The 12,636-nt window shown below is 46.2% G+C and overlaps 1 protein-coding gene across 1 annotated transcript; it reads right to left on the minus strand.

Annotated features, from left to right (window-relative positions):
* Window positions 1-2,532: 2,532 nt before the first annotated feature.
* Window positions 2,533-8,934, minus strand: metrnla (meteorin like, glial cell differentiation regulator a). Its single transcript, XM_056407989.1, has 4 exons — window positions 8,598-8,934; window positions 6,496-6,884; window positions 3,573-3,632; window positions 2,533-3,432 (listed from the first exon to the last, which is right to left on the minus strand). Exons 1-4 carry the CDS (start codon window positions 8,696-8,698, stop codon window positions 3,119-3,121), a joined length of 864 nt encoding a protein of 287 aa, XP_056263964.1. The 5' UTR covers window positions 8,699-8,934; the 3' UTR covers window positions 2,533-3,118.
* Window positions 8,935-12,636: the final 3,702 nt, after the last annotated feature.

Below are 12,636 nucleotides of genomic sequence, written 5' to 3' on the forward strand. Positions count from 1 at the left end.
TGGGAACATAGAACTCTGGGAACATAGGGTGACCCCAATAAAAGTGCCTGTCTTTCTCTCTGTGTAGACAACTGAACCTATTTTAAGGACATAAATAAATCAATTTGAACAATTTTAATGTCCTATGGCCTCCTTAACATCTGATGAACTAACACAAGGTTGAACTATACAGTCGAGGGAACCCTGCCATCCTGAATCGAAGAGATGTTTTAAAACAAATAACACCATGAGAAAAGGAGTAATATTACACATGATTTTTGTGATGAAAAAGTCTGTATTTAAAACTGAAATGTGAGCGTGTGAGGGCTGCTTCACACAAGTGTCAGGGCAGCGCTGTGCCGGATCGGAGGTGTTGGGACTGCAGCTGCAGAGTCCGTTGTGGCTCAGTGTGGGTGGCGGCCATCTCGCTGCTGGGGCGGTGTGTTTATGTGTGCTGGGGTTAGGGCCACGCGCACAGTGCAGGCATACACACCAACACACACACACACACACAAAACACAGAGACTCTATTGATTAGAGCTAATCAAGGCACTGAGGGAAGCTGTGCACGAGTGTGTGAATTCAACACATTCTCCACATTCCAGCACTTCCCAAAGAGGCATAAAATATTGGCCACTACAGTGAGCTCGCAGGCTTCTTTTCACTGCGGCGCCTTCCTGCCGTTCCATCTGACTGCTCTTCTTGCTGCTAAGTCACTGTGCACTTTGCCATTGGCTGTAGTTTCCAACATAACTTTTTTTATTCAAACCAGCAGGGACTTTCTGAATCACAGCTACGGCACTACGGTTCCTCATATCCTGGTTTGAACTGGTCCTTCTTAAGTATGACAAAGAAAACACGCCCATGAAGTTGCTACTAACTTCATTTATAGCAGATTAGTCAGATTAAATAAAAAAACTTCACCCAGTGACAATTTTTTTTAAATATCTTTAGAACGTGCTCTAAAATTGTATTTGAATCGTATTTATTACTTATATATTTGTTTCCCAAGACCTGCTTATCAAGTAAGTGAAACCCAGAAAGAGAGTCCAGTCTCAGTGCCTAAGATAGTAGCTACAAATAAGAAAACAGTTTATAAACAGGACATTTCATCTTCTTTTTCCAATTGATTATTAAAATATTATTGATAGACTGATTGATTACCAACACATCATAACAGAGCACATTAACTTTGGACAGGAAAGTAGATTAATTATTAATTATTAATGAATTATGTTGCAGTGAAAACACCTGAAGACTTTGTGTGTTTCCATCAGCTGCTTGAAAGAGAGGAAGATCTGACACCAGCACAGCACCAGCAAAGAACACAGCAGCCAAGTTATGCCAACCGACCCTCCTCTCCCTCCTCTCCCTCTTCTCCCTCCTCCTCCTCCTCGGCTCCTGGTCTTAAAGCCAGAGCAAGAAGGTTCACGGTAAGTCATCGTTACCATAGAAACTTTGTTTGCATTTCCCAGTGAGCAATTCAGGGGCCGCTGGCTTTCAGCTGGAATTCAGACTTCAATTCAATTCATAGTGCTGTCTGGAAAAGTAATTGTCTGTGTGGGGCAACTTATTGAAAGACATTCTAGGTGCATTTCCGTTTAAGAGCAAAGGAGGACAAAAAGGGCCTTGGCCATGGTCGGGAAGTCTCCTCAACACGCCTGGCTCGCAGGTTGCATCTGGTTTCGCAGCACAGCTGAGCGCTCCAATAACCTCCTCGGCTTCCTCGTGTTTGATTTGAGGTGATGAAGGTGGAAAGCCTTCATTTAAACAGGGAGCCTGAGCAGGACTGCACATGCCAATCAAAGTTTGGAGTGTGGTTGGAGAGTGCTGCTTTCTGCTGCGTGCCCAGTCGCTGGGCTGTATTCACGTCTGCCTTCAGTCCTCTCTCATACCAGGCTGCTGCGCTGGAACAAAGAGGCCTTTCACATTGACCTCGACACACGGCCACCCCCATCACCACAGGAACCAACGCAGAGGAATCCACTCCAACTCTCTGATATCAATCTCTGTACCCCTGGCAGACAGTCCCAGCTCAAGGCTGGAGGTGGATCTCGGCGAGGAGGCTAATGCACATCATATGACTGGATCTTTATTCTAACGGAGAGTCTAGGGGAGAAAAATAACAGTTAGCACCACTTATAATATTTTCTCATCTCAAATTCCACACCATGTCCATCTGGTCAAATGTAAAATACTAAGTGTTGGTTTACAGCATTCAAAATAAATATTAGGGCTACAACTATGTCAGTGTGGGTAATCTGAGAATTATATTTGTAATTTTTTGACAGGTTTAAAGTAGTAACACGCACCATCAGTTTACCACAGCCTCGAGAAGGCTTTTAAATGTAGTTATTAGGGTATGGGTGTGTGACATGTATATATATATATGCTGGTGTCAGAGCTTCCTCTGTCAAGCAACTGCTGTAAACACACACAAAAGGGCTTCAAATATTAAATTAATTGAATAAAATAAAAAGTTGCTCATTTATGTTTTATTGATAAACCCAGTATGGATTTTGTCATGTAAACACCACAGACAAGACACACATACAGGGAATAAAAGCTTTTATTCTCAATGGCAAAAAAAGTTGTTGCTTTTTTTGGGGGTGTTTTTCTACAATTTACAGCCTGAAAAAAAAAAAACGAACATGAATTCAGGCATTAAAATTGCAAATAATTTTTTTAACAAAATAAAAATAACAGGCTTTAACTTTATACATTTATTTCACAAGTAATAACTTCAAAACTGTACATCAAGCGTTTTCTTTTTTTACAAAGCACGCAAAATCTTCAAAATATACAATGTTCATTCACATTTTATACAAATAAAAACCAAATGGTAGTTTGCTACATTTAAACACTGGGAGATCCTCGTCTGCGAGAAAAGCAGTCCGGACACATTCCGCGTTGCATCACATTCGACTTTGAGAGCCGAGTCCATCCAACATGCTGCTTGGCAACATTCAGGAGCTCCGGTCTTTGTCTCCAAAGAGTCGTGAGACGGCAGAAGAGGAGAGAGAGAGAATCTGCCACCGGGCCAGTTTGTCAGCCTCGTTCTCTCCTCAGCTTGAACTCGAGGTTCAGCTCTCCTCCCCACCCGGCGAGGACTTTTTCAAAGCGAGGACAGGCAACACACTCAGTCTGTGTCCACGTGACAGGGGTTGGTCCCCTGCTGCTGCGCCTCGCCATACAACCGCAGGAAGTCTTTGTAGCGCGGGGCGCAGCCCATCCAGGCCTCGCCAAACCGCACCGTCCCGGTGAAGAGGAACTCCCCCTCCCCAGACTTCACCCCACACTGCCGGGGCATCTTGATGTGGCCGGTCCACCTCCGTGCCCTCACACCCCCGGATAAAAAGACCTGGGTTTTCTGTCTGTAGAGGCGGCGGAGCTCCACGGTGACAGACGAGTGCTCCTCCTCCAACTCCACCATCTTAATGCTGCCCCGAGCCACTGAAAACACCAAGCAGGGAGAATGGCTTTAGACAACGGACATGTTTATGCGACACAGAGTGGGGTTTTTAATTGGACATTTATGCACAGCATAGAGCAGCAGGACGCCTCTAGTTCTCCCAGACTGCGTTTGGACTTACCAAAGTCATTGGTGCAGACGGCTAGAAGCATCTCAGTGTCGCTGCAGGGCTGGCAGGGCGCTGAATGAAAACACAGAGGGAAGGCGGATGAGTTTGGCAGAGCCCCAGAAACAGGAATGCAACACGTCCACTACGTCTTGGGCACTCAGTCTTGCTGCATGATAAAAATCTTGATCAGATCCATAGGGTTCCAGTTAAGTACCACTTAGACAAACACACAACTGTGGGCCAGCAATGTATGTGGCGCAGTAACAGTCATTTCCTCTCCCCACAAATGATTATTTATATACAAAGATGGCAGAAAAGGATTCAGCTGTCAAGAGCTTCTTGTTTTAGGATGCTGCTGGTGGTAAAACAAAAAATGTTATCAACAAAAATGGTGATTGTTTAATACTCAGTGGGGCTGGTGGGTCAGCTTCCCCACCACAACAGCCCGCGACAAACAAGGACCAGATGAAATCGGTGAGGAGAGCACAGACGCTTCATCTCTGACCTGAGCATTGTTCCACTCCAGTGAGCAGCGGCTCAACAATAACATCCAAGCAGAGTATTTAACAGCCCTAAAAGTGAAGATAAGAAGGGCAACAAAAAACCTCCCACATCAACACATCTTGTTTTGAACAATAAAAGACAAGTCAAGAGAGGACATGCTCTCATAATTGAAGGGCACATAATTGGGTCTACAAAAAAAAGAGTGAAATAGGCCGTATTTTAAAAGCCTGCCCCAGGCTGCATTGGACCTTTTCCTGGAGGCTGTAGAGGAGCAACACGGACTGCCCGCCTCCAGACGGGTTTACAGCAGGAGAAAGGGCCCTAAATGAGAGCAGCCAAGTCAATGATTAGTTGACTCAGCTGGTCCTGCGGCTGGCCTTACGAGAACGCCTCGATTAGCCCGAGATCTGCTGTGGTTTCCCTTCGTAGCAGATTGGCACACAGGGGCAGGTAGGGAGGAAGAGGAGGAGGAGCGGGGGCCGAGGGAAGGGTGTCGAGTCAGCAATGAGCCGAGGGTTGGGCAGCAGTCCATCAATTCAACCAGAGAAATAGTGATCACAAACGGTTGCCTCAGGTGGATTTGGGGCAATGGAGACCACCCTGATTACATAGTCGTATGAATCCAGAAAAACGTATGGAGTTTATATATTATGCATTCTGGTGGAAAAAATATGGAGAACCATTACCTTGAATTAACAAACTAGAAATCATATTTAGCAGCTGGAGCATACTTTTAGCTGGTTTGTCTGGAGCTGAGAGTTTAGGGGCGAGCATGTCTCAGGTCCGCTTGGGAAGCAACACGAGGTGCTGCTGCATCACCGGAGAGATCAGAGGTCAAACAGCCACAAGCTCGGACGGCTTAAGAACAGCTGGAGAGCCGGGAGACTTGAGAGCGGCCGACCTCGCCCCGAGCCGAGTGCAGAGGCCCTTTGAAGTGAGCCGATGTGCTGCTATAGCATTAGGCGGAGCGGCCCGGAGCCGAGGTCTAAACCGGGCGTGTTTTTTCTTCCCTCCAAAGCAGAGCCGAGCGGGGCTCGCGTTTCAGACATGAAACAGAACCACAGGAATGGACTGAGAGCAGAGTCAGCATCTCTCTGGTCAGTGCACATGCAGCGCCGCTCGGATCAGAACCACTTCACAGGAGCAGAGCGGGATGAGGGACGGGTGGTAAAGAGGGGTACCGTCGAGTGTCCCTGCAGCATCTGGGCGACGGTGCATTGCACTGTAATCGAGCACAACTGGCGAACACACCTCAGCACGGACGAGGAACACTTCAAACAGCCAGGAAGAGGAGAGGGGCGAGAGACGAAGGGGGGAATGAAAAGCAAAACACTAGGATGGAAACATGGACAAGAAATAAATGAAGGAGGGAGAAAAAAAAGTGGAACAGAGAGGAAGAAAACGAATACTTTAGGCGAGCTGAAAGGGAGGCCGAGGGAGTGACAGCAAGAGAAATGAGGGGGGGGGTCCTATATGCTCCAAGAAGGTCCTCCCAACATCTGGTTGGAGACACATTCCAGCTTGACGGTGAGCAACTCAATCCCAGCACAGCAGGTCACAGAGAAGAGGAGAGATGGAAGAGACAGAAGAAGAAGAGGAGAAGATGAGAAGGGGCAAAGCAGCCATCACTCCACCAGTCCAGGCTTCAGATGACACGAGACCGCTGTCTCTGTGAGTCATCCCCGTGCTATCTCAGGCCACATCACACACCCAGACTGCAGAGCGGAGCACCCCAATGTGGTCACTGCGCTCTACGTCTAACCCTCTCTCTCTCTCTGCTGTGCCAGATAATGACGCAGGATGTGGATATGTGAACCCAGAGAGCCCTAAAAACAGATGGTGGCCTGATATTGCTCATATTTGGCTTTAGGTGGAAGAAAAACACAGTTGCGCGCCCTGGTGCGCAGCTTGAAACTGTGCAGGTTTCGCAGGTACTCTGCGTGAAAACAGACGGCTATTTTTCCAACGGAGGTCCCCCGTTTGGCCGTGCCTCTCCTCACACACAAAAAAAACAATGACAGCTAAATCTAATCACGCGTGAACGATTATGAAACCAGCTGAAATATGAACATCTAATCCCAAAAAAGATCCACAAAGACTTTGACGTCTCGATAATCACACACTTTGACACGGGAAAAACAAAAAAGGAAGCGACAACAGCAGAGAAATGGAGCCCGGCTTCAGTCTGCTGGAGCAAATGTGGAGTTTCCTACTATTAGGGTCCAACTGAATAAAAGTTTCCACCAGTAGATGGCTGCATTTAGTGCCGAGTGCACGCCAGAGACACGGCACAAAGGAAGTCAGACCTTGAGGGAACTCATTAAAAACAAGTCTGCAGCCCTTTCTAACGGCCCGATGATGCAAACGTCGACACGTTTACCACCGATATCGACGTGTCCTGTAAAAGCCTCGTCGTGGAGGCGGATCTCACCTCCCGGCGAGCGTGCCTCTGGCCACAGCCGGTCGCTGACCAGCTCGTACTGGAACGCCGTGATCCGGCGGCTGATGTCCGTGTGCGGCACGGCCTCGATGAAGAGCGCCCCCTCCTGGATGCTGAAGCACTGCACCTTGCCCTGCGCCTGGTCCTGGTCCCGCAGCAGCAACCGCAGCTTGCCGTTGCGGTCCAGGTAGACATTGGTGCCGCTGGACTCGGCCGACGGTTTGATGCAGACGGAGAGGCGCGCGGCGGCGGGCGAGGCCGTGTTGGGTCGGAGGTTGACGATGATGGCCCCCGTGGGATAGAGCCACTCCAGAGCGCCTTGGGAGCAACGCAAGTACACCTGCTCCACGTCCCTGGCGTGGCCCTCGTGAGTCAGACCACTGGGAGAAAAGGGGGAAAAAAGGGAAAGATGTCAGCCAGCGTCGACGACTCGGATCTCAAAGGCACCACGCATTGTGAAGAGTTTCTGAAAGAAGAGCACCGTCACGGAAACCCCGTGAACGGGAACGCTTTCTTTGCGGAGTTTATCAAACTCAACGGCTTCAATTCAGCGTAAAGGGAGTAGCCAGAAAATGATTTTCGGCCAGAGTTATCTGACCGAGGTTAAGGCCTCCGCTGGCAGACTGGGAGGACATTAGACCACATTCCTCCTGGAGCATTACGGTCGTCTGCGCGCAAGACTGGCTGCGTGACCAGTCACGAGCCGGAGCAGCCGCCGTGACCTCAGCTCCAACACACACACACACACATATACACTCTCTCTCCCTCTCTCTCTCACCCCCTCCCGGCTCCCACCATACCACATTGTTCTTCCCAGAGCTTTGGCAAAACGCACCACTGGCAGGCTGCCTTTGGGAAGAGCTTGGAAGCAGAAACGGATGAATGGAGGACACAGGGGCTTCTGGGCAGACAGCGGCAGCAACAGTAGCCGGGCCCGCTGCATGCCAGTGCAAATGCAGGTCACGCACCGAGCCCTCCCCTCGCTTTCAAGTCACCAAAGAGACTGGAAGAGACTTGTCCGGGCAGCACGTTGGACTCTGGCGCCAGCGAGACCGAATGACTCCCTCTAGAGCGTAATGCCTGGTCAGGGTTTGAAAACTTCAATCAGCCAGTCAGTCGGTGCTGTGGCAAAGCCAGAGGCAGGAAGCCATCAGCAGTCCACCGGCATGCGCATGCCAAGCCCGTGGTTTGACTCTGGGGGGGGAGAAACGCCCAGTTTCCTGAAAATGAGATGCTGAAAATTCTAATTTGCCCGAGATCCAAAGTAACCCACGGCACATGCGGAGCATCTGCAGCCGGAGCCCCGTAAGCAGGCTCTCCTCAGCACGCCTCTCATTAAGTATGTTCGAACGTCATCACTTCTGCATGCGATTAAAGAAGATTAGTCAAGAGTTTCACTAATGGACAACAGATTACGTGGTTACGGGCTCAAAGTGATGCATATCGCCCGGCCCTCCTGATTTGGAGGATGCAAAGCAAAACCACACTATTTGAGGCGCAGCCACGCAAGTGCTAAACAGATTTCAGCAGATGTTTGATGAGGTTACATTTTCCAGTATTGGCTGCCTGAGGTTTGGGAATATATATAATTTTTTTTTTAATCAAAAAAAATAAATAGAAATACTTAAAAGCTCTTGGGAGATCTGTGCCTGTAATCCAGTGACTCATTCAGTACAGGTCGTGGAGGATATTAACCCTTAAACAAAAGTATGAACTCCATCATCAGAGTCATATTTAATGTTATAATACAGCACCATTTTGTATCGTCCCGAGTTTATAATAGAAAGAAACTTTCTAGCAGTCATATCTTGTCGTTGCCAGTCATTCATAAAAGCAGCATCTCTGAGTCTAAAAAACAAGCATAACACTTTGTATTCCATTTCATATGCTATCATTGATGTAGGTGTTCAGCATGTGTTGGTATTCAGTGCTAACGTGTGCTTCATGCTCGGCTCTCTCCGCTGCCTGCTCGCGCGTCATCGCGCTCTGAGTTTCGGTCGCAGTCCTTTCAGCTCGCCGCTCACTTTACTTCCAGACTTTTTAGTTACAATATTAAACATTACATTCCGCAAAACAGGCCGGTGAAACCTCACCTGCCCTTCCAGCTGCACTGGTCGCTTGAATATTGGCAGAAAGAAATCCGACAGAGGAGGAGAAGAGGCACCAGCAGGGAGGCCAGCATCGGGGTGAGCATGTTTCTCTCGCAGCTCACTTCGCCTCTTCTCGAGCGAAACTATGCAGAAGTCCACCGCCGTATTTCCAGCGACATGTTGTTTCCATGTGTCCCCGGTCCGTCGGCCGTTGGTCCCCGGGAGGTGGGGGTGCTTTAAAGCTCGGGGGTTCTGGTGAGTAACGGCGCTGGTTCAGACCCGGTCCAATGCGTCCGGTGCTGACAGTCAAAGTGTGGAGCGAGCTCAACTTTCGACTCGAGCCCTGATTGCTCGCTACGTCACACCCCATCCACAGGAGTTTATGCTGCCTTCAGGGGCCAGACTGAGGCTCGGATCTTCGAGCTTCACCGTATAAAACGATGCTTTAGCATTGAAGTGGGTTTAAACTTGAGAGTCTTACAATAAATAAATAGGTTAATGTTTTTGTTTGTTTCATTTTACGAACACCACTGAATTACTATACATTGGTGGAAAAATATATTTATATATTTGTTATTATATATTTTGTTCATGAATTAATTCATGAAACATAACTGTTGACAATAGTATACAAAATATGCCAAACAGATTATTAACTTAATTTTCAACTGAGTTTAACGTTTTAGGGTGTTGCCTATTTGATTGTGATTTGTTATGACTGTTAACTGTTTACTAACTCCTTTGTAATTCCAGAAGAATAACTCTGTTGTTGTGAACATAGAGCGTGTAGCCTATAATTATTTTGTGAAGAAGAAAAATATATCAATGAAAAAAAGGCCAATTTGCATTTTTACATTCGCTGAGTTACATTTGCCTACGTCCTCATTATAACTCTACTTCTGTATTGAGATGTGTCTAGATAAGGTATCTGAAAACAACTGGTAAAAGTTCCGACAGCACCTGAAGCCAGCATAAAAGTCAAGTATTTAGTTTCATGGGGATAACAACAGCACTGCATGTTTGCCTTTTTATATTTAGACTAAACTAAATCATGCAGTTTTTGGTTTTAAGTAGGAAAATCTGTATTATTGAAACATTGTTAATGGCTCCATGAAGTTCAGGCTAAATGGTGGAAGATGATGAGGAAGAAAAGTGAAAGCATCTGTGAACAGATTCCTTCACCAGAGAGGTGACTTAATACAACTTGACTCAACCTGTTTATTATTGGTGCATGGATTGAATTTAATTACCATCGTGATTACAGCTGGCTTCCTGTAAATTAAGGAACCGAATAAATCGTTCATAAACTGTCACCAGAGTAAAGTCATATTATATTTAGCTGCAGTGTTTCTGACAATGTTGTTATTGCTCAGTTCATATGACGAGTGAGGAATGAAAACCACACCACGCATCTCAGACAACTCAGCGGTCATTTCAGAATATCAAATGAGGATACTAATCCCTATTAAAACTTTGACAATTAAACGTTTTCTTTATGACACAAACCCCTCTGAGCTGTATAGCTCAGCTCTGTTTCCAAATGCAACAAGAGCTGCAGGGACTTGTAGCAGCGGGGTCCGTTAACCATTGAGTGCGTCTGTAAACATAAATTAGTTATCACTCAAATCCTGAATCCTGAGTGTTTTTTTTAAACAAGATGTTTTACGTGTGTCTGGTGTTTGGCATGGGAAAGAAACCAGTCTGACGAGGAAAACCAGGGCAGTTTGTAACTGCTACTTTTCCTCTCTGGTTTCTCAGGACTTGGTTGTGGCTGTTTGGTGATGGACATCTCGCTATAACCCGGCATGCAGGGTACATGTCCCAGCATGGACCACGCGCCACCAATAAGGCCTCACAAAGTTCAGGTGCAGAGTGCAGAGGGTTTTTAAAAATGTACAATAGATTCTCTCTCTTTAATAAAACTGCTCAAACTCTCTGCAATGCATCTTCCAGACTTGAGATTGAGCAATGTTGTTGTGTTGTTTGTGTAAATGAGTCATTGCGTTCGTTTGTCTGGTTTCTGTCGTCCTTGTACCGCACGCTGTCTGGATGAGGTAAAAGAACCACACGGCGTGTCCGAACATGATGTCGGAGGAGCCGTCACAATGACACCTGCACGGTTACACCAAAGTACCTGTAAGAGTTTCTCGATCATTGTACCTGTTATATTTGAAGATTAAAGGAGATTCCACCAACATTATTTAAAACAAAAAGTTGTTTAAAGCTTTTTGTGGCTCCAGAACGAGGCGAAAGCTCATAAATTGCCTTCCGTGATAGCTTATAGTCCGCTGATGACGACAAGTTTAAAAATTAGAAATATCTTGGGTTTTGGAGCAGTGAGTTTGAGGCATGGCGGTGTGAGGTTACATGAGCTGACTAAATCTCTGACCAAGCTAATGGATGTCAAGTTGTATTGTGGGTAAGGTAGTTTTTGTTTTAGTCCAACAGTGTTAAAGTGGTCTATGCATCATTTTAACAGTAAGTTGACAGTAACATGTTACTTAACTGTATTATACTGTATCATGTGTGCAACAATGATTTGTTGATAAGTATTTCAGCTCTTAGTCTGCACACTGACCTTTTTTGATGGACTTTAATGTCACAACTAGATCTATCAATCATTTACGTCAATAGCAAACATTGAGATTTGCTGTTCCAACATTGTAAAAGGAGTATTTTGGCTTTTTAAATGTCTGCCAGACAAAACAACCCATTTGAAAACTTCTCTTTTTCACAATCATTGACATTTTATAGACTAAATGATTCATCGACAAATATAATTAAGAATGAGTCTGTTGTGAACATAATATGTTGTTGCAGCCCTTCTCAAGTCCTGGTTAAATGACTATAGATTACGCAACACATACTTAATCTCCTCCAGGACTGAAATTAATCTCTTCCAAGAAGAGGGTGTTTGCCCTTTTCTTGTTATTCCAGTTGCTTGATCACTTGCTGTCAGTGTTTTTTTCTTTTCTTAAAAGAAGCAGGTTTAGCTCTCTCACCCTCCACCTGTCAGAAGTTTCACTGGTTGTGGGAGTGGAAAGTGGGGAACGAAGGCGGGAAAATAAATAAATCAATGACATTTTGAGGAGATGGGGACAGCTAATCATACAGTGTGCTCAAGTTTTGATTGAAACTTGGCAGAGAAGCTGTCACATCACGTTTAACAGAGAAAGCTTCAGATTTAACTAGAGGATGAGGTGACACTTGTGAGTTTTGTAGTCTGGGATCGTCGAGTTTATTGGGAGTCAGGGAGGGGGAGGCTGCTGAACTCTGAGGGGGAGGGGAGGGTTGTTGTTTTTGTCGTGCCTGTTGTCCCAAACTCTTGCTGAGTGTGAGTCGCTTTTTATGCCCGGAGCTCGCCTCCAGGTGAAAAAGCAGTCATAAAGTAGATTAGGCTGCTGACAGGATGTGATGTTTATGTGTGTTTGCATGTGTGTGTCTTCGCCTTCCCCTCTTTCCTTAACTCTTGTTTTTCTTGAATGTTTTCACTGTGGTAAAACAAGAAACCAAGCTTGTCAATAACTAAACAAGAGAACAGTTTTTCTGTTTTTTGTAAAACAGCAGACAGTGAACAAACCCATTGTTCTTTCCCCTCTGGGCTCCAGAGGATCCTGTGTATGCATCCATTTCGCTGAGACCGTTGGTGTTGGTGGCTGAAAGCTTGTCTGGAGTTCTCACAACCTTCCCCTGTGAACCAGTTGGATGAACACCGAGACCCCTGCTCTGTTACAGAGCTAGTCTCAACCTGTTTCTTTTACTCTCCTATCTTGGACAGATAAACTGTAAAGTCACACAAGCATGTCCGATATCTTGTGGTATGCAAAGGCAGAGGCTGATATCATCGAGAGGCCGTCCGCCTGTCATCGTCCCTCTCTGGCTACTTTCCAGACTGTCAGACAAGGAGCTGAGCTCAAACCTGCATGAACATTTCTCTTCGTAAACAGGAACTAGTGTCTTCCAACACCTTGCGATACTTTATTGCTTAACCCTTGTGTTGCCTTCGGGTCATTTTTTTGAATCAAATCAATCCCCCTCCTCC

Source organism: Pseudoliparis swirei, chromosome 23 (assembly GCF_029220125.1).
Source record: "Pseudoliparis swirei isolate HS2019 ecotype Mariana Trench chromosome 23, NWPU_hadal_v1, whole genome shotgun sequence".
NCBI classification, from domain to species: Eukaryota; Metazoa; Chordata; class Actinopteri; order Perciformes; family Liparidae; genus Pseudoliparis; species Pseudoliparis swirei.